At 30.5% G+C, this 20,667-nt stretch overlaps 1 protein-coding gene across 9 annotated transcripts in view; it reads left to right on the top strand.

Moving 5' to 3' along the window:
• The first annotated feature begins 4,357 nt into the window (after positions 1 to 4,357).
• LOC127881548 (uncharacterized) overlaps positions 4,358 to 20,667 on the top strand; it is a 125,961-nt gene continuing 109,651 nt past the window's right edge. For 2 of the 9 annotated variants that reach the window (XM_052429529.1, XM_052429527.1), the window contains exon 1: positions 18,506 to 18,694. In XM_052429529.1, the coding sequence (XP_052285489.1) occupies positions 18,640 to 18,694 (55 nt within the window). In that variant the 5' untranslated portion in view covers positions 18,506 to 18,639. Of the gene's footprint in view, positions 4,487 to 7,610; positions 7,766 to 8,369; positions 8,477 to 8,685; positions 8,807 to 9,186; positions 9,325 to 9,850; positions 10,046 to 10,279; positions 10,388 to 18,505; positions 18,695 to 20,667 lie in introns of those variants that run through there. The other 7 variants (XM_052429533.1, XM_052429532.1, XM_052429525.1 and 4 more) reach the window with 7 other exon arrangements.

Genomic DNA, 20,667 nt, shown 5'->3' with positions numbered 1-20,667 from the left:
GGATGAATGCATGTAGGGTTAAGGTCACACTTAACGTTAAAGGGACAAACAAAATTACATTATACAATGCCGGTAATTGTTTTCGCAAAATCTATTAAGATAATAAACATAGTCTGACAAAATATATTAATGCGAAAGTTGTTTGCATGTAATACGATATGATTTCAGAAAAGTGCTATCGTGTTGGAAGATTAAAACCGCAGAAAATCAATCCTGCCGAAGGTTTAATGACAGTCAAGACACGAACTATGAAGACATGGTGGAAAGAAACGAAAGCAATGAGAGATGAAGAAATCGTTAGCTATATTAATTCCGAAAATAATCGAAATAATGTGTACAGCACCGAATCAAAATACAGTCCAGACTATTACAATACGGATTCATATGAATATGTTCAGAGAGCTCATACTAAAGGCGATCTCAATAATAAGTAAACTTTTATGTTAGGCAGATCTGTACACAGTGTAGTTATATTAAAAGTGTGTTAATTTTCCGTGTGCTTCATTTTACGTTCCAGCGCTGTGTACTCATGTCAACAATTACTTAGCTTTAGTTTTGAGCGTAATTTCATGTATGGAAGGTTTTATCTTTTACATTATCTACAATATATCTCTAGTTTATAATACGATTTTGTATCAACACGTGCGTTAAGTGGCGTGTTTAATTGACATCCCATAATTACCATTCACTCTGATTATGTGATTGCTACATGAAAAATCTATGCACATGCATAACGACATTATATTAGAAAATGTTGAATACATAAATCCATTTGTGCTATTATTATGCACCTATCAACGGTTTATGTGTGTATCCTGCTTTTTTTTCAGGATTTTAATCAACGTCACATAATTGACAAAAAGTCATTTCAAGTAAAGTCGTGTCAATATTCTTCGATCGATGCGGTAAAGGAACTGTTAAGAACCTTACATGTATAAAAAGTTTCTTTAACAAAGGTCTTAATACCTCGACGTTAACATTAATTGTTTAAAATTAAACATACCTTATTCCATTTACAAATTTTGTTTGAAATAAGCTTATCTGTTCCGTGCGAAATAAAAAATACAAACGTTATAAATACTTCATTGTTTGATTTACGTTTTCAAGTGTCGCTTTCATTTCCACAAGTATTCACTTTTTATCCTACAGCTAAATGATTTTATATAACAAAAAACGACCGTTGAATACAGATAAGGTTTATTCAACAGCTTAGCTTTATCCCACGGCTAGTACATGTACATAAGGACTTCTTCTTTGGCCCTTCACCTCTTAAGGGTCAAACACAGTGAAAACTTATAGACGATTTAGATCTAAGTAGATAGAATGTATCAAGATATTTCATTTTTTCTTAAATTTTGATTAAAATCTGAATTGAATGTTTAATTTTCAAATCAATATACATTATATAAATACACTTAATCAATCCAAATGCAGCGTTTCTTTAAAATAAGTTTAGCTAAAAGGAAAAAATATTGAGCCAAATGGGGGATTGAACTAGTGTGTCCAACGTGGTAACCAGACACTCTTACCGCTGCGCTTAGAAGCTTACACACTTCCTCATATGTTGAAAAGAGCTTATTATACTACACTTTATTTTACTGCACACCTGACGTCATCACTTGATTTCGTCATTCAAAACAAGGACGCTAATGACGTAATGTCTGCATTTTGTATGAGTGTGTGTGTGTTTACGATGGATTAGTAGATAAACAATGTGAATAAAGGTGTTGGAATATATTTTTTTGTAAAGAAATCGGCGAGACTGAATTTTCGATTTCTTTACATGTCGAGTGTTTTCGAATAAGGCGATGTTTTGGTGAACAAGAGACGGATTTAGAAAAGTCTCAGTGAATTGTTCTTAAACATTTTGAAGGAAATCGATGTTGACTTACAATGGGTAATTTCTTTGATGAATTAGTCATTCTTTTTGTCAGTCGATCAAAGAATTTATATTCACAAAGAATTGTCTGCTTACACCAAGTGTTTTAAAATTGAAAGGATTGGTGGCGATGAAGAAAATATTTTAATAGGTAAATTTGTGTATATTTTTTTGGGAATTATCTCGTCATAAAAAAGCTAGCACAACTTGAAGAAAACAAACATGGCTGTTACACAATTTTGGTGAGTAGAACAAGAACCAGTATATGTTTAAATTTTTATGCATGTTAGTAAAAGTGTGTAAAAAGAAGAGTTGTTTATAGACTAAAGCTAACAATATTTGCGAGGATAACTGCTGAATCATGCTTGACGAGTTAATTCAAAATGGCAGCGTTTTTTGTATTTTGCAGTGGTGAGACTAGAAATTTAGTTGGAACAAAATCATCTGTGTTATACTTGAGTGTGTAATATTTGGAATGCTAATTAAATTTGAATCGATGCATATAGCGATATTTTGTCTTGTTACTCTGCTTTTGCATGGAAGTTTTGGGACTATTTCGAGTGGCGTTAACGGGAACGACCACATACAGTTTTATTTTAAATAGCTCTACGTCAGATTAAGTAAATTTAATTAGTTTTTCAATTGTTTTAAGCAATTAAAGATTTGTTTTATTGCTTTGGGATTTTTTTAAAATATAGTGTAGGATAAATAAAATATTATGTTAGTGTGATAGTGAACTTGAATGTATCCGACTCGTCTCAGAAAGAACTACACTGGACAAGCATCGCCATGTAAACCTTTCTTCAACTTGTCGAATAAATTCAAGTACACAATCACACTAACATAGTATTCTCTATATTGCATGAACTCTTCATTGTTTAATTCGTTACAGCCACAGATGTATTTTATGTATTTTAATAAAGAGCTAACATGTATGTGTAGTGTGTCAAATTACAAGTACGTTTAATGACGCCATACCCATTTTATGTTATGAAATGAGCTTAGTGCTATGAAATAAGTACATTATTTTTAATATTTAAAATTTGAGAAATAACTCAATAGTAAGATATGTATTCGTTCTCATTCTGAAAGTTATTATTTTATTTTTGAGAAGTTCCGTTCTGATTTCCTCATTGCATATGAAATGCACAAAATATATTCGCTACACATTGTATTTGAAAATTGTAATCTATTAAGAAATATTTGTGGTGTACTAATGTGTATTATTTTTTGCAGAGATACAGTTGTATTTTAAGTTTTCGCGTTGTCTACATGTAAAATATGAGCGACTCTAAAATAGACTTAAGTATAATTGACTATGTGTCTGAAGTTGCATTTGCTGTTCATCTATCCTTATACACTAAAGATTGATAATCAACCAGTACAAATAACAGTGACAAATTGTGATATTGTAATTGTTTCATTTTAAATAAGTGGTATCCGAATGTCGGTTATGTTCTAGTGAAATTTCAATTTTTTTATTATTGATGAATATGCAAATTGATCTCTATTTTCTAAAGTGCAAAGTAAACCTTTCACATTTATCATGTACATGAGATCACTATTTACGAGCCTTTGTCACCGAATAGAAAAAGACATTAAAATACAAAATATGCTTCAACGTTTCAAAAATATCGGTGAAAACCATACTGAGTCATATACCGAATAGGCTTAGAATTAATATACCCACGCTTTTTCGAAAACGACACAGTAAACGATAATTGATAGGGGTATAAACTTTATAATTATTTAAACTGTCAATCGGCAAAATAATCACTCGAATGAAACAAATTGTGTTCAAAGAACATCAATTCACGTGCAACATAGTAACATAAATTTTTGTTCAATTTAAAATTATTTAATTGTACGATTCTGAATTGTAAGATGCTGTTAATAATCATATAGATGGTTTCGAACAAACTTTGCACTATAGTAAGTTGTCAATGTATGTCATATGTATTGAATATAAGTAAAACTGTGAACATGTGTAGTTTGATAAGCAACCTGTTCATTTAACTTATGGCGTTATGTATTGAAAGGGTATGCTCACCGATGATATTGACGGAAAGGTATATAGTATTAACACTGTTCGTGTGGATATATGTGCATATTTAAGTTCGGCTTATGCACTTCAACATTCAATCTTGAATGAATTATTATATATGATCTGAAATCTTTATAATATTAAATTGAAAGTGTGATTTCACTATTGTAAATTAGGATTTCTGCAATCTGATTAATTAAACTTATTGAAGAAAATAACAATACTATGTTTATATTATGAATAATAGTAATTAATTGAACTGTATTTATAATACCGCATCATAAATTATTACAAAGTGTGTATCTGCAAACATTAGGTTGAACATAACCACGTAAACACAAGCGACACATTTTAAAATAGATTGTTAAAATGTCATATGAATAGTTAATCTTCAAATTTATCATAAAAAGGAAGTACACTTAAACATCGATTTACAACGCGATATGGACTGAGTTTACTTCCTCATAAAGTCAATTCGAATCTTTTGTCCCATAAAGGACAAGCAATAATGTGGATTTATAAACTTGTGTGTGTGTTTATACTTGCTGCGGTAACAGTGAATGGTAAATATATGTAACTATATTCATGATTATGTTAATTGATCTGACTTCGTAAAAAAACGTTTATATACAATGTAATGAATCTAATAATGCACTGGCGATACGGATGTTTGATGTAAGATTACTATATGTCGTACTTAATATTTGAAATACGTACATTTTAAGTTTATTTAGTGGTCAAGTTCTTAAATAATCCGTCTACTATATCAACACATTCATCCATAAACTGTAATTCTAAGTCCTAGCATTTAATTTCTGTTTTTTTAATATTAGCCTCAGATTAAGTTGTGTTTATACCACGATTAAACAAACAGTATTTGAACATATTTTGTGTATGAAATTAGCATTTTTTAACCTTATGTAATTGTTTTGTATGTAATTATAAATTTTATGACCGTTTTTGTTTCAAAATAAATGCAGTACAAATCAAGATATATACTATAAAGAAGTGAAACTCCAGCTGCTGGAGCAGTATTGAATTTTCATTAAAAACAATTAGTTGGTCCTTTATTTAAGGCAAGTGACCGATTGCCCAAACAGTACAAAACAGCACAATACAGCACAATACAAACCAACATAAACACAAAATATGAATAAAGCTGGGGTCACCGCCTTGGAACGGTCAATGCAAAGCATTGGGGGTTTAAGCATCCGATAAATTAATCATCACATCGGGATCCATCGCTTATGAAAAGTGATACATTGTCAAATGAATGTATCATAAAAACAAGTTGTAATATTAAAATATGTTCAAGAGGTATTTCGATTATACAAATTACCAGCTAAATTAAAAAGACTTACCATTGGTTTATTAAAGTTCGTAGTTTTCATGTTACATTCTTCCAATGGCTTAGATACACGCATCTTGTGTTTATAAAAAATGTGTTAGTTTTAATTAAGTTGGTACACATAGTTTTTTTACAAAGCAATTGTAATTTTATGAATGTAAATCGGAATTGTTATCAATTTCAAATTTATGGAATATTATAGAAAGTGACATAACAGTTTTAACGCATTAAGATACAGTCATAACCCGCAGTAAAAAAATAATTTGAAGAGATTTTCAGTTATAAAACATCACCCAAGTCTACTCACAATTTAAAATTTCATTTTTTTTAGAAACACATTTTGTAGTCATCAGCCAATATGCAAACGGAAAGGAAGCGCCACTCGCCATTTCTAGAAAACAATCAATGACTTTACTGAGCAAATTGTCAAATTTGTAAATATGTGAAAGTGTCAACATTTACGATATCCGTTTTCAGACTGAAGGATAAACACATGGATGTTAATGGCTGTAATTTTATTCTGGCATCATACCAAATGGCATGGCAATATTTTTGTACTACGATGACTCAGAAATTTGACCACATAAAAGCATTCCATTGTTCCTCTTTGAGTCGAGTATGGAGATTTGTTAAAAATAGGTAACCAGATAAAACCAGTATTACTTTGTTATCGTCATTTGTATCTCTTTAACTCTAAAAGCAGTATGTATTATTTACATGTAGGTGTTTTTATAATAAATAAAAAAAAGACAAATTTGTCGACGTCCGATTTGGTCAACACAGACAGCGATTTTTTTCCGTCAATACTTTGTTACTGTGTATTCAAAACCCAAATCCGTTTTAATATATTAATTGTACTTTATGTATGAATATGTATTTGACCGATATATTACAAGTATACACAAACGGCACTTACGATTCATGATTTTTGCTGCTCGTACTTTTGAGTACATGTTATTTCCGGTTATATTTTCTTTTGTAAATTACTTTTATAAATCTTTTGTTTTTTTTTACTCATTCAACAATACAACATGTCAGTCAACTGGTTGGATGCCTTCTCTAGATATGTAGTCGAAAAACATTTTTTATTTAAGAAATGTATATATGTTTGAATTTTAATTGGAATAAACAAATTCATATTTAAGTTATTTGAAAAAATAAAAAAACAGATACTTTAACCATGACCCCACCCACCTTCATATGCAGCATAAGTGTAGGTAATGCTATAATCAATATATATAGTTTTGTAATTTCATTGCAATATCTTCATCTACTTTCGAAATATTCTTTGGAATTCACATGGTTATTATAAACAACACTGACATTGAAATCATGTATTTTACTTGCAACCTTAGCGCAGTCTGGGTGTAAGGTATCTAGATATTTTTAGTTTCATCACTCATTTTTATCTTCAGTCATTAAGAGGAAACCGTTATATATATATATTATATATATATATATATATATATATATATATATATATATATTTATTTATTTATTTATTTATTTATATATATATATATATATATATATATATATATAAGTAATTAATGCATATGAAAATGGGAATTAACACATGAAGATTGAATGCAAAATAGCAAAGTTTAAACATCTAGTGTCTGTATATTCAGCTTTTATGTGAAATGTCTAAGTGTAAAATGACCACGTATGTTGACAAATGTAAAATCAGAGTGTCCAAACGTTGCTTTAAAGGTTATGTCAATAAGAAAATCAATATGTTTAGTAAGGATGAAATTTTTGGAGCAATCTTTTATATAAATTGACCAGCTAGCATAGAAAATTAACAACGTGTTTTGTATTAAAAGGCCTTTAATGTTGACCACCTTCAACTAACGTGAATAAACTTAGACGAAAAGGCAATTGTAATATGGTACATACATGGTTAAAATTTGAATGAGACTCTGGTCATTGATTGGAACTGTATTACCGAATACCTTTAACATGCCTTTACAGTGCATATGTAAATTTCTAATAATAAATTAGCCTCTATTTTTTACAAACTTCAAACTTAGGTTTTTTAACATGGCAATATATGTTATAGGTCTTCAATTTCAAATAAATACAGTAAACACTTACACGGAAAAAAGTAACCCAAAAAATGAATCTTGCTCGAATGCCGACGCAAAGGAATGGTCGAGGAGAATGACGTGCATTCCTTCTTAAAGTGAAGCCGTATTGTGTTATGCTGATATGGCAATAAGTAAACATGCTATAATAAGTGATATGATTATTTGATTCAATATTCCCGTGTTTTTACATAGACGCGCTTAATAACTTCTTTAATAGGGTATTTATGTAAATAATGTGTTCTGATTTAGCTGAAAGTTACTATGAAAGCGAAAGTAATACTATATGGAGAGATGTTACGTGCAAGTTGGGAGAACCGCAGCTTAATTATAATAACGGATTGTTCGAGGTGAACGAGACATGGTCAAGTACCGGCGACGTTTGGATAGGATACCTTTATGCTAAGGTTCCATTTTAACTATTAGGTATGATTAAATATTACTTGTATATAGTAGTATTGATAGTTGTCGGTTTACCTTAATATAATGAAGTGAGCAATATTGAGTTAACTAAGGATATATCTTCAGTATTTAAAAAGAAAGTGAATAATACTTTTTATAACCTGATGTCTTATATAAATGATAATTAATTATTTTTTGCTATTTCCTCGTCGAAAAAGAAATTTGCAATGTTTTAAACTGTTACCGGTGAATATCGAACTGTTGACCGGTCAACAGTTTGAACTGTTGCCCGCTGGAATAATGACGTCATTTCGTCGAAAAAATGACGTCATTTTACAGTTAAACAGTCAAAATCATTTATTTTATCGATTACTGTTGTGTGTAAATAAAAAATTAGTTTGCAACAGTACCAAAGTCATCCCTGATACCTTGGGAAACAGTTTTGACTGTTTACCGCGCATCCATTAAATAAGTGTATAATGTTGCATATCGATTCTAGTGTATTGCTCATTTATTCATTGTTAATACTGTCAATGCATATTGTCTTTTACACGTACTACAGTGACAGTTTGAGCTGTAACATGAACTGATAAAACGATTATTAAATAGGCTGTGCCAGGTTGCAGAGCGTGAACGGAGTAAACGTTAGCAAACTCTCTGACTGTTTTACAATCTGTAAAGGTGGAACATTTGGAATTCAAAGGACAAGTCATGCGGTAAAAATTGAATTAATTTCTTTGGTAATTCAAACGTGTTTTTGTTATGGCAATGATTATAAAATATGCAAAACGGACAAACAGAACAAAAGCAATAAAAATGAATAAAACACAACGAAACAACCATGAATAACAACAAACTAACAAAAACAAACACAAACATATAGGTATGCGTGCAGTAATATATGTTTCTTGTGGGTGTATTTTAGCCGTCAGGTTTGCTGTGCATATGCGTTACGGGATCTTTGGACACATCTGAATCAAGTTGCATTGGTGGAGACAAAACCAGCCTTTGCAATAATTGTTTTGTGATTTACACCCAGATAAACGGTAATGTTGTATTTATAATATTTATTGAAACGTTAAAAACAAAGCCATATTGAGAAACGAACACGTTTTCATATCCTCTTTGATTTAAGTTTAGTAATAATTTTAATGTAAATACTAAGGTTCAATAAAAGCAAACATGTTTTAATAACATGGGAAAACGTTTTTGAATACTGAAAAATAGATCAGTTAATAATACTCCCAACGTGTTTTATCGAATAACAAGAAAGAAATGTTATCGCCAGTAAAAACCCAGTCGTAGTGTGGTGGATTATGTTTGCAATGAACTTTCTCTTACCCGGTACACGCCTTGATATAGATCCTTTGTTATTAGATAATATTTGAAATAAACAACAGTATCATGCAAAATATATTTTACACAGTGAACGCATCGCAAGTCAGTGGCCCTAATGATAACCCCGGTGATGATTGTCTGACGTATTATTACCCACATTTTGCATGGCAACCGTGTTCAGGAGTATCTTTTATGAAGTCCATGTGTAGCAATGCAACATATCAAGGTATTATATGGTTTTATTAACCAACCTATCTTACAGTAAGGCTGATTATTTGATGTTGATTATACGACAACGTGAATTTTTGTACTGATCAAAAAACAAATAGATCTTGGTGGTATGCGGTAACTAGAAATACATACCAAACAAATATAGCTCGCCAATATTAACCTTGCATTTACCTTTATACATGAATATGTTAAAATACTGTTATGATGAATTAATCATTTTCGTTACTTGAAAATATTTCATTTGAGCGAAGCATGCTTCGTGCATGTTTAATAATTCCCGCTATTGCATGAACGATATACTTTATTTGAATTTAAGTTTGTTGACATTGACCGCAATAACTAACTTCTACAGATCACTTATGGTATATTGTTCAAGCTTTAATATGTTCCTGTTGACATACACACCACGTTTCTTATGTTCTATTAGTAACTTGCTATTACTCTTAACATGTCATTTGGGAAAACGTATGCAAGTTATCTTCAAATATTATTTAAAGTAACGCTTTGTTGTTAATTTGGAGATCTCGCAGCAACTGCCACGGCAACTGATCTAGCAAATAATGAATGGGTGGCTGGGAATAAATTATGCTTGACAACTGGACAACATCCATCTTTTGTACAAAGCATAGGAAAAACAGGCTTTGCTGACGCTCTGAAGCAATACTACTGGACTGGAATTTTTAGAGACAACATACTGATTAAACGCTCTATGAAAGGTTTGGGAATAAATTAAGTATATTACAACATATCATTGAAAGTAAACTGCTCATAAGGAAAGGATGCTTTTTCAAAGAATGTTATTTTAACTTAATTTCAAATATAATCACCCAGCATTTTGTATAAAGTGCAATAATTATTGATTCCTAGAAAATTTAAACATGTTAAATTGATTGGTTGCGACTGATTAGTGACATGTGTATTTACTTAAAAATAAAGTTTCTATTTTGCAGACGTATTTTCCCGATTTTCAAACGACGGTTATGTGTATGTACACAAATGGAACAAGATACTTCACTCATCAAACCCTGATGAAACGAAAAGAGCTCTTTGTGTCAAAGGTAAATGCCGATGCTGTGATTTGTTTTTCATGACTTTAAGCAACATAACTTTGAGATTATGAACCGTTTTTCTCTTGCCCTTATTGCTATACCTCTCTGTATAAAAAGGAAACGTAAGTTAACTCGTTTTGTTCCCACAGTTATGTATTTGCAAACAGGAACAATATGATACTTTGTGTCGCAAACATAGATGGCAGAGCTTTTCGTGACCCAGTTATACAATGTTTCGTTGATTTGTAAAGGGATACTACATGCCAAATATGTTGTGTTTTTTGTTTACTATGGACAGCAGGCGTATTGTCCCTATTGTCCCATTCAGCAGGAAAGTAGGTTTACACGTTTGATAAATCTGCTATCCCTTTTTATTTGTTTTTATTGTTTTCTTAACTCTGCCGTGGGAATAAAACAATAGTTCCCAATAGCTTATAATTGTGCATTCAGTTGTTTTACTTGTTATTCGTGTTTCGAACTAATTCGGCAGTTTTTTATTCAAGCGTAATATGTAACGATTTGCTTAGTTATGCAAAAATAAAAATAAAAAGTGTATACATATACATGCATACATAATCTGAAAAAACATGATCGTATTGTTCTCAACACTATGTTATGTAAATATAAATATATATTTATATATCAATACATATTTGTACATAAACACATATATATTATGTGTTGAAGATGTGGTTTCATTACATAATCCGATCAGTGTCATGGTATATGTGTGTGTATAATAGAAAAGGGTGGGCAATTCAGATGCAGTGCGTAATAGAGAAAGGAATGATAAAACTGAATTGTGAACTACAGCAAAAGATAGCAAAAACTAATTTATTTATTGTTCAGTAAACGGTTTATGAAAATAATTACGTACTTATTGTTTATCAAAAGGAGCTGAAAGCACGACAAGACACCCAGAAACATCCAATCATACCACCGAAATCATACCTTCAATTACCCAATCAACATATGCCGATACTAGTGCGATCCTTACCATAGTAACTACACCTGGCGTTACAATAAGCTTGCCAACAACAGAAAAACACACGTCAATAGCAACAGACAATGCGTTTCCAACCAGTAATGGCGGAATAACTGAAAAAAGCGGACGACCCCACTCGGAAAGTATGGCTTTTTATAAGGGTTAACAGACGAATGAATTTTCTGTGTGAAAATTGATTGGTAAAACATTTCAAAAAGGAACTATGTATACAGATATTAATATTCTTAAGTTAGTAATGTACGTATGCTTATTTTAGACAGCATTGGATGTGAATTAAATATACGAATAATTGTGAGTTAAGCTGGTACATAACTTGAGATATGATTAACCGGGATCACCAGCTTTTAGAAAATCGCGATTAGTATACCGATTCCGAAAAATTCGTCAATTTTAGATGGTAAAAAGGCTATACTAAACATTACTCTTTTAATTACGTATTTTTTAAGTGAGGCTTGTATTGGTGTATTTTAGAGTCACCCGCCATATCGATAGGTATCGGTGTTTCGGTCAGTATACTGCTTCTTGTTGGGGGAGCCGTAGTGATTTTTCTAAACAAAAGAAGGTAATCTTTATAATACGAATGTCCAGTATACGATAAATAAAAATTGTACGTTCAACATTTCCTCTTGATCATAAAATTATGTTTTAATTGTATATATTTAATATTATTGCAATTATTTTCCGTTCAAAACAATTGAAAGGACTATAAACAGAATATCATACGGTGCGATTATGTTATAAAGCGACTAATTAAAAACATATATACATCCGAAAAAACAGCTATTTAGTTGCGATTACAATATTTATAAATATTTTTTTTTTAATGCACGTAACATGTGTCGAAATAACACTTATCTATACAATTGAATTTAAGGATTTGAAACAAGGACATGTGAAATTGGTTTATATAACTCAGTAGGCAAGCGCAGACGCAGACAAACATATCAATGACATCCTTATATATCTAAAACGCTTAATATAACTCAGACAGACAGACATTTTATTAAACTCTAAGTTATGTATGATTGAAACATGAGTCATTTAATAACAAATACCAAAACGATAAGTGAATATATATATATATATATATATATATATATATATATATATATATATATATATATATATATATATATATATATATATATATATATATATATATATATATATATATATATAAATAAATATATATATATATATATATAGTGCCAGTTACTTGGTCTCGGTATATTACAGACTATACTTATGAGGTCAATATGAAAAACGTGGTCTGTATACAACCATTCGTTCTAGGCACCTTTAATTACTTTGACGGGGTTGTAGCGGAGGTAATGCAATCAAATGTCACAATAAGGTCTTATATCGAAAACCACAATCACGTCTGAAATTGAAATTGTGTATACCTCGGAAGTAATGTTGCTATATATTTTCTTGTATGAGACGTTAAATAAATGACGTATTTATATAAAATACTATATTAGGTACCACTATATACCTTAATTCGTGTTAATATTGGATAAAAAAGGGTACATGTATTTAAAGTGGGAACCCATGACCTATTTCTAAATCAGAGACCCCGCAACAGGCGATATGTGTGAATATATATATATATATATATATATATATATATATATGTACAAAACCACTCAGTTGGATTTTCAAGAGTCTATGGACATATTTACCGTGATTTAAACATCATTCTAACATTTACACATTTTAACAGTTACAGATAGATAAAAGGATATAAGTATCATAAATATAAACAGTTTTTACGATGTTTTGAAATGTCATGGTAGGCTTTGGCATTGTATTAAACAAAGGACTCAGTAGACATTAACTGACAAAGTTGTTCTGAAGTATCTTACGATAAGAAACAATACTCAATATTTATAGCATTGTTTACGGAAGAACCCTTTCCAAGTTTTAACTGACTTACGCACTGAAAGACCAAGAACGTGAAACGGGCAGGATGAATGCATGTTAGATTGTGGTCACGCTTAACGTAAAAGGGTCAAACATAATTACATTATAAACTGTCGGTCATTGTTTACATATGTCGGATATTAATTGGCTTAGGTCAGTGATTCGTGGTTTTTGACTGAAAATTGTTGTTTTTTTTTCTGTAAAATACATGCAAACAGTTCACCATCGTATGGGACACAGAAGTCAACGAAATACCTTAAATGTGACAAATATTTATTAATATGATATTTACAATGAAGATGGTAAAGTTGTCACAATACGTAGTAATAAATCAATTAATCTTTTTTAACGGAAAAGTTAAAAACACCAAATTAAAAACTATGGACATGCTTTTATAATACAACATTTTTATCATGGAACCGCATCTATGGCTGTTTACTTTTTCCTGCACGTGCTCAAATCAAATTTACCAACATATAAAATAATAATAATATGCTTAATGAGTCAATGTTAAACAAATATACATTTAAAATACAAATGCATCTAAAGACAAGCCTATTTATTGAGCTTAAACGAAATGGAAGCCACTTTATGCCACACATTATATGTTAACATCTTCCATTTGGATAAACACATTAAAATATATCACGACTGTTTGTTCCTTTTTCATTTGTCAATTTCGTATCGTTTTTGACAAGGATCACCGGTTATTGAATACGTGCATAATGAATGGTGGACTATAATGATTTAAGTGTAAACAGCACATCAAGTGACATACAATGTGCACAGTTTATCATCCGACGAGGGCTAAAATAGAGGTCCCCCTGTCCCTTTCTAGGACCCCTTAACCTTCACAGTCTTCGCTGGAATGTTTCATCTTAATCCCTACAAACCGATAAAGAACATCATATCAGTAAGGTATAGCTCAGGTACGGATGAGACACGAATTTACCGAAGCAGATTGTGATAAAGTGTATGTTAGGCTTATGACAAAGTTGTTGGTATTTAACACGATATTTGCCATTTACATTATTTCAGAAGAGTGCTACCGTGTTGGAAGATTAAAACCGCAGAAAATCAATCCAGCCGAAGGTTTAATGACTGCCAAGACCCAAACTATGAAGCCATGGTGGAAAGAAATGAAATCAATGAGAGTTATTGTGCACTTGGAAGAAATGTTGTTTCGGGTGAAAGAATCGTTAGCTATATAAATTCACAAAATAATAAAAATAATTTGAACAGCACCGATGCTAAATACAGTCCAGAATATTACAATACGGATTCATATGAATATGTTCAGAGAGCTCATACTAAAAGCGATCTTAATAATAAGTAAACTATTATGTCAGGCAGATCCGTACACAGTGTAGTTGTAATAAACGTGTTAATATTCCGTATGCTTCATGATACGTTTCAGCGCTGTGTACTCGTGCCACCAATTACTTAGCTTCAGTTTTGTGCGTAATTATTTGTATGGAAGGTTTTATCTTTTACAATTCTACAATATGTCTCTAGTTTTTAATATGATTTTGTATCAACACGTGCGTTAAGTGGCGTGTTTTTTTGACAGCCCATACTAACCATTCACTATGATAATGTGATTGCCACATGTATACCGATATTATATGAGAAATTGTTGAATAAATAACACCATTTGTGCTTTAATTATTTACCTACCAACAGTGTGTGTGTATCCTGTTTGTTTTCAAGTTTTTAAGCAATGTCACATAATTGACAAAAAGCCGTTTCAAGTAAAGTCGTGTCAATATTCTTCGATCGATGCGGTAAAGGAACTGTTAAAAACCTTTCATGTTTAAAAAGTTAAAGTGTATAATGTCTTAATACCTCAACGTTTACATTGTTTATTGTTAAAAAACTTATTCCATTTACAAATTGTGTTTGAAATAAGCTTATCTGCTCCGTGCGAAATAAATACATACAAACGTTAAAAACACTTCATTATTTCATTTATGTTTTCAAGTGTCGTTTTCATTTCCAAAAGTATTCACTTTTTTCCTACTGTTAAATGATTTTATATAACAAATTACGACCGTTGGATATAGATAAGGTTTATTCAACAGGTTAATTTTATCCAACGGCTAGTAGATGTACATAAGAACTACTTTTTTTGGCCCTTCACCTCTTAAGGGTCAAACGCAGTGAAAACGTTTAGACGATTAAGATCTAAGTAGATAAAATGTATCAAGATATTTCATTTTTTCTTAAATTTGGATTAGAATCTGAATTGAATGATTAATTTTCAAATCAATACGCATTATATAAATACACTTAATGAATCCAAATGCAGCGTTTCTTTAAAATAAGTTTAGCTAAAAAGAAAAACAAATATTGAGCCAAACGGGGGATTGAACTAGTGTGTCCAACGTGGTAACCAGACACTCTTACCGCGGCGCTTAGAAGCTTACACACTTCCTCATATATTAAAAAGAGCTTATTATACTACACAGCTGGACTTTATTTTACTGCACAGCTGACGAAATCACTTGATTGCGTCATTCAAAACAAGGACGCTAATGACGTAATGTCTGCATTTTGTATGCTTGTGTGTGTTTACAATGGATAAGTAGATACACAATGTGAATAAAGGTGTTGGAATATTTTTTTGTAAGAAATTGGTGAGACTTAAGTTTCGATTTCTTTACATGTCGAGTGTTTTCGAATAAGGCGATGTTTTGGTGATCAAGGGACGGATTTAGAAACGTCTCAGTGAATTGTTTTTAAACATTTTGAAGGAAATCGATTTTGACTTACAAGGGTAATTTCTTTGATGAATTAGTCATTCTTTTGTCAGTCGATCAAAGAAAGTCTCTTCACAAAGAATTGTCTGCTTACACCAAGTGCTTTAAAATGGAAAGGATTGATGGCGATGAAGAAAACATTTTATTAGGTAAATTTGTGCAGAATTTTTATTGAATTATCTCGTCAAAAAAGCTAGCAAAACTTGAAGAAAACAAACATGGCTGTTACACAATTTTGGTGAGTAGAACAAGAACCAGTATATGTTTAAATTTGTATGCATGTTAGTAAAAGTGTGTAAAAGAAGAGTTGTTTATAGACTAAAGCTAACAATATTTGCGAGGATAACTGCTGAATCATGTTTGACGAGCTAATTCAAAATGGCAGCATTTTTTGTATTTTGCAGTGGTGAGACTAGACATTTAGTTGGAACAAAATCGTCTGTGTTCTTCTTGAGTGTGTAATATTTGGAATGATAATTAAATTTGAATCGATGCATATAGCGATATTTTGTCTTGTTACTCTGCTTTTGCATGGATGTTTTGGGACTATTTCGAGTGGCGTTAACGGGAACGACCACAGACAGTTTAATTTTTAATACGTTAGATTAAGTGAATTTAATTAGTTTTTGCAATTGTTTTAAGCAATTGAAGATTTGTTGTATTGCTTTGGGATTTTTTTAAATATAGTGTAGGATAAATTGAATATTGTGTTAGTGTGATAGTGAACTTGAATGTATCCGACTCGTCTAAGAAAGAACTACACTGGAGAAGCATCGCCATGTAAACCTTTCTTCAACTTGTCGAATAAATTCAAGTACACAATCACACTAAAATAGTATTCTCTATATTGCATGAACTCTTCAATGTTGAATTCGTTACAGCCACAGATGTATTTTATGTATTTTAATAAAAAGCTAACATATATAATATGGTTACATTAATTTTCTGGTAAGTGTAGTGTGTCAAAGTACAAGTACGTTTAATGACGCCATACCCATTTTATGTTATGAAATGAGCTTAGTGCTGTGAAATAAGTACATTATTTTCAATATTTAAAATTTGAGGAATAACTCAATAGTGAGATATGTATTCATTTGTTTCGTTCTCATTCTGAAAGTTATAATATTATTTTTTGAGAAGGTCCGTTCTGATTTCCTCATTGCATATGAAATGCACACATTATATTCGCTACACATTGTATTTGAAAATTGTAATCTATTAAGAAATATTTGTGGTTTACTAATGTGTATTATTTTTTGCAGAGATACAGTTGTATTTTAAGTTTTCGCGTTGTCTACATGTAAAATATGAGCGACTCTAAAACAGACTTAAGTATAATTGACTATGTGTCTGAAGTTGCATTTGCTGTTCATCTATCCTTATACACTAAAGATTGATAATCAACCAGTACAAATAACAGTGACAAATTGTGATATTGTAATTGTTTCATTTTAAATAAGTGGTATCCGAATGTCGGTTATGTTCTAGTGGAATTTCAATTTTTTTTATTATTGATGAATATGCAAATTGATCTCTATTTTCTAAAGTGCAAAGTAAACCTTTCACATTTGTCATGTACATGAGATCAATATTTACGAGCCTTTGTCACCAAATAGAAAAACACATTAAAATACAAAATATGCTTCAACGTTTCAAAAATAAAGGTGAAAATCATACTGTGTCATATACCGAATAGGCTTAGAAGGAATATACCCACGCTTTTTCGAAAAAAACATAGTAAACAAAAATTGATTGGGGTATAAACTTTATAATTATTAGAACTGTCAATCGGCAAAATAATCACTCGAATGACACAAAAATTGTTCAATGAACATAAATTTACGTGCAACATAGTAACCTAAATTTGTGTTCAATTTAAAATTATTTAATTGTAAGATGCTGAATTGTACGATGCTGTTAATAATCATACATATGGTTTCGAACAAACTTTGCACTAGAGTAAGTTGTTAATGTATGTCATATGAATTGAATATAAGTTAAACTGAGAACATGTGTAGTTTGATAAGCAACCTGTTCAGTTAACTCATGCTGTTATGTTTTGAAAGGGTATGCTCACCGAGGATATTGACGGAAAGATATATAGTATTAACACTGTCCGTGTGGATATATGTGCATATTCAAGTTCGGCTTATGCACTTCAGCATTCAATCTTGAATGAATTATTATATATGATATAAAATCTTTATAATATTAAATTGAAAGTGTGATTTCACTATTGTAAATTAGAATTTGTGCAATCTGATTATTTAAACTTATTGAAGAAAATAACAATACTATGCTTATATTATGATCAATTAATTAAATTGTATTTATAATACCGCATCATAAATTATTAGAAAGTGTGTATCTGCAAACATTAGGTTGAACATAACCTCGTAAACACTAGCGACACATTTTAAAATAGATTGTTAAAATGTCATATGAATAGTTAATCTTCAAATTTATCATAACAAGGAAGTACACTTAAACATCGATTTACAACGCGATATGGACAGAGTTTACTTCCTCATAAAGTTAATTCGAATCTTTAGTACCATAAAGGACAAGCAATAATGTGGATTAATAAACTTGTGTGTGTGTTTATACTTGCTGCAGTAACAGTGAATGGTAAATATATGTAACTATATTCATGATCATGTTAATTGATCTGACTTCGTAAAAAAAACGTTCATATACAATGTAATGAATCTAATAATGCACTGGCGATATGGTTGTTTGATGTTAGATTACTATATGTCGTACTTAATATTTGAAATACGTACATTTTTAGTTTATTTAGTGGTCAAGTTCTTAAATAATCCGTCTACTATATCAACACATTCATCCAAAAACTGTAATTCTAAGTCCTAGCATTAAATTTCTGTTTTTTTTAATATTAGCCTCAGATTAAGTTGTGTTTATACTACGATTAAACAAACAGTATTTTTAACATATTTTGTGTACGAAATTAGCATTTTTTAACCTTATGTAATTGTTTTGTATGTAATTATAAATTTTATAACCGTTTTTGTTTCAAAATAAATGCAGTACAAATCAAGATATATAAGCATTCGATAAATTAATCATCACGTCGGGATCCATCGCTTATGAAAAGTGATACATTGTAAAATGAATGTTTCATAAAAACAAGTTGTAATATTAAAATATGTTCAAGAGGCATTTCGACTATACAAATTACCAGCTAAATTAAAAAGACTTACAAATGGTTAATCAAAAATCGTAGTTTTCATCTTACATTCTTCCTATGGCTTAGATGCATGCATCTTGTGTTCATCAAAAATGTGTTAGTTTTAATTAAGTTGATACAAATAGTTTTTTTAAAAAGCAATTGTAATTTTATTAATGTAAATCGGAATTGTTATCAATTTCAAATTTATGGAATATTATAGAAACATAACAGTTTTAACGCAATAAGATACAGTCATAACCCGCAGTAAAAAAATAATTTGAAGTGATTTTCAGTTATAAAACATCACCCAAGTCTACTCACAATTTAAAATTTCATTTTTATTTAGAAACACATTTTGTAGACATCAGCCAATATGCAAACTGAAAGGAAGCGCAACTCGCCATTTCTAGAAAACAATCAATGACTATACTGACTAAATTGTCAAATTTGTAAATATGTAAAACGAAAAGTAAAATGCACACATATCAAATCAATTAAAATTGAGTATTTAACGAAGGAATTTCATAGAAATTGTTTGAGAGTTATGTCGCTGTGTTTGGACTAAACCTTGAATTGAAAAGTGTCAAAATATACCATATCCGTTTTCAGACTGAAGGATAAACACGTGGATTTTAATGGCTGTAATTGTATTCTGGCATCATACCAAATGGCATGGCAATATTTTTGTACTACGATAACTCAGAAATTTGACAACATACAAGCTAACCATTGTTCCTTTTTGAGTCGAGTATGGAGAGTTGTTAAAGATAGGTAACCAGATAAAACCAGTATTACTTTGTTATCGTCATTTGTATCTCTTAAACTATTAAAGCAGTATGTTTTATTTACATATAGGTGTTTTTTATAATAAATAAATAGACAAATATGTCGACGTCCGATTTGGTCAACACAGACAGCGATTTATTATTTTTTTCCGTCAATACTTTGTTACTGTGTATTCAAAACCAAAATCCGTTTTAATATATTAATTGTACTTTATGAATGCCTATTTATTTGACCGATATATTACAAGTATACACAAACATTTTATTTCCGGTTATATTTTCTTTTGTGAATGACTTTTATGAATATTTTGTTTGTTGACTCATTAAACAATACAGCATGTCAGTCAACTGGTTGGATGCCTTCTCTAGATATGAAGTCAAAAACCATTTTTTATTTAAGATATGTATATATGTTTGAATTTTAATTGGAATAAACTACTTCATTTTTAAGCTATTCGGAAAAAATAAAAAACAGATACTTTGATCTTGACCCCCACCCACCTTCATATGCAGCATAAGTGTATGTTCTGCTATAATCAATGTATATAGTTTTGTAGTTTCATTGCAATATCTTCATCTACTTTCGAAATATTCTTAGGAATTCGCGTGGTTAATATAAACAACAC

This window comes from Dreissena polymorpha, chromosome 5 (genome assembly GCF_020536995.1).
Source record: "Dreissena polymorpha isolate Duluth1 chromosome 5, UMN_Dpol_1.0, whole genome shotgun sequence".
NCBI lineage: Eukaryota > Metazoa > Mollusca > Bivalvia > Myida > Dreissenidae > Dreissena > Dreissena polymorpha.
Note: the sequence above shows the minus strand (reverse complement) of the source record. Positions and strands in the feature narration are given on the sequence as shown.